Below are 2,052 nucleotides of genomic sequence, written 5' to 3' on the forward strand. Positions count from 1 at the left end.
CCGATTTTGCGCGGATGGGCCGTCTCCTGGCCAAGCTACGATCTCGCGCCCGCACGGTCCTCCGGGTCTTTGGTGTTTCGGGTCATGCTCATCCATCGGACGGTTCAGCCTCGACATCAGACCATATATCGCCCGACACCGCTGAGGCATCATAGGCAGTGCTATGGTCAACCTCACTGCTATCGCCCTCCCTCGAGCGTTATTTGCCGGCGCAGAGCCTCCCTCTGTTGGTCGTCACCCCTTTGAAGAAGACCACATGTTTTCCGTTCTGCGCTTCATTTTGCACAGCTTTCGATGGTCTGTCGATCCAGTTACCGCTCTCCGGTGGTCTATATATTCATTCGCGCACTTCTGTTCCATTCACGGGCCTATGATCGATCTTGCCGTATTGTTTTTTTACACAATTCGCCTTGAAACGGGGCCAGACGGTCCTTGCTCGACTTCTCGACTTCCCGCGGACGGGAGGACATCTCTCGATAGCGGGGGCTTCACCGCGTGCTTGGTGGTGGAAGTCATGCACATCCATCGGACGATTCAGCTTCGACATCAAAGCACATTGCCCGACACCGCTGAGGCCTCATCAGTAGTACTATGGTCAACCTCACCGCCATACCCCGAGCGTTACTTGTCGGCGCAGAGCCTCCCTCTGTTGGTCATCACCTCTTTCAAGAAGACCTCATCTTCTGCGTTCTGCGATTCACCTCGCACAGCTTTCGATGGTATGTCGATCCAGCCACCGCTCTCCTATGGACTATATACTCATTCGCGATGGACTATATACTCATTCGCGAACTTCCATTTGCGGGGCGCACGAAGATAAACCGATGCAGTGTGCCTACGTCAGAGACACGCTGCGATTCGGCAGGCTCCGCCTCGCGTGATCGCGTGGGTTGCCTACCCGCACGCATGCATCCCACAAGAGTTCGTCCAGAAAGCGCTCAGAGGCGACAAACACGCGTAGGATCTAGATTGGCACGCTGCAGATGATCCCTCTCTCCTTTGTTCGTGCTGTTTAGTCGCGTTTGGTCAATCCCCGTTCCACTCTCCCCTGCACATGTCGTCTCCTGTCGACCTCACATCTTCTCCATTGCCACCCACCCATCTGCTCGACCACTTCGCCTCCTGAATCCCCCCATGGCTGCGTTCTTCAAGCCTCCTAACAACGCCCCGGTCGGCATGGCGCTGGCAGTCTTGACTGTCACCCAGACGTCGGCGCTCGTCCATTCGCTCTGTGATAGTCTAGACAAAGAGATCTTCGAGTACGCACACGTATCCCTCTGCTTGCGATCTATGTACTCACTTCGTCGGTGTCTTCACGCAGCCTTGGAGATACCCTGGGGCTCCCGCCGGACTCCGCGACCTGGCTTGCGGTTCTCTCCGCCCGTCAAGCGTGCCGCGAGCGCATCTTTGAGCACCGTGTCCTACCCGAGCTTGTCATACACCGGGAAGCGCTCCGTACCATCTATCCACTAGAGGAGGGCGAGACGGCCGATCTGCTCGAGGGGCTGTCTTCTGCTTTCGCTAATGTTCGCCAGCACTTCGAGGAGTTGGAAAACGTGTGGCATACGGTACGTGTTCGTCGCCTGGCGTCCCTGGACTTTGTCTAACTTCGTACATCCTCCAGCTCATGTCTCTCGCCGACGGCTATATGCTGCAGATGGACGCTGCCGATTGCGACAAACTTCAGGCTGCGCACCCCTCGCTTCAGCGAACGTTTGACCAGATATATCAGGACATCGCTGCGTTGACTCAGGATATGTGCCAGTGGGACGATTGTTTCCGAACAGTCATGACAGAGGTCAACCAATTGTCTATTCCTTCGTGTAGCCTCGCTGACCGTCGTCATAGACGGGCTTCGCTGCATGCGCGGACCGTCTCGACGCCAGGCCCTTCAGGGACCCTGCTGTTTTCGCACGCAAGCTCGCGCCGCTGTTTGAACTCCTCGAGAATTACCTGGCCGCGCGCCTTGGAGTTCGTGAGGATTGCGACCAGCTGTGCGGGGTGCTTGTCGAGAAGTGGCTATCCTGCGCAGGTGGTCAGATCCCCGGACAC

The 2,052-nt window shown here is 56.9% G+C and overlaps 1 protein-coding gene across 1 annotated transcript; it reads left to right on the forward strand.

Annotated features, from left to right (window-relative positions):
- Positions 1–1,134: 1,134 nt before the first annotated feature.
- On the forward strand, positions 1,135–2,032 carry TRAVEDRAFT_54889 (uncharacterized protein; the record flags this gene model as incomplete). Its single annotated transcript, XM_008047814.1, has 4 exons — positions 1,135–1,259; positions 1,322–1,568; positions 1,625–1,798; positions 1,849–2,032. Coding segments are annotated over 4 exons (730 nt in total), but the record flags the coding sequence as incomplete, so codon positions are not given.
- Positions 2,033–2,052: the final 20 nt, after the last annotated feature.

This window comes from Trametes versicolor (assembly GCF_000271585.1).
Source record: "Trametes versicolor FP-101664 SS1 unplaced genomic scaffold TRAVEscaffold_274, whole genome shotgun sequence".
Classification (NCBI taxonomy): Eukaryota; Fungi; Basidiomycota; class Agaricomycetes; order Polyporales; family Polyporaceae; genus Trametes; species Trametes versicolor.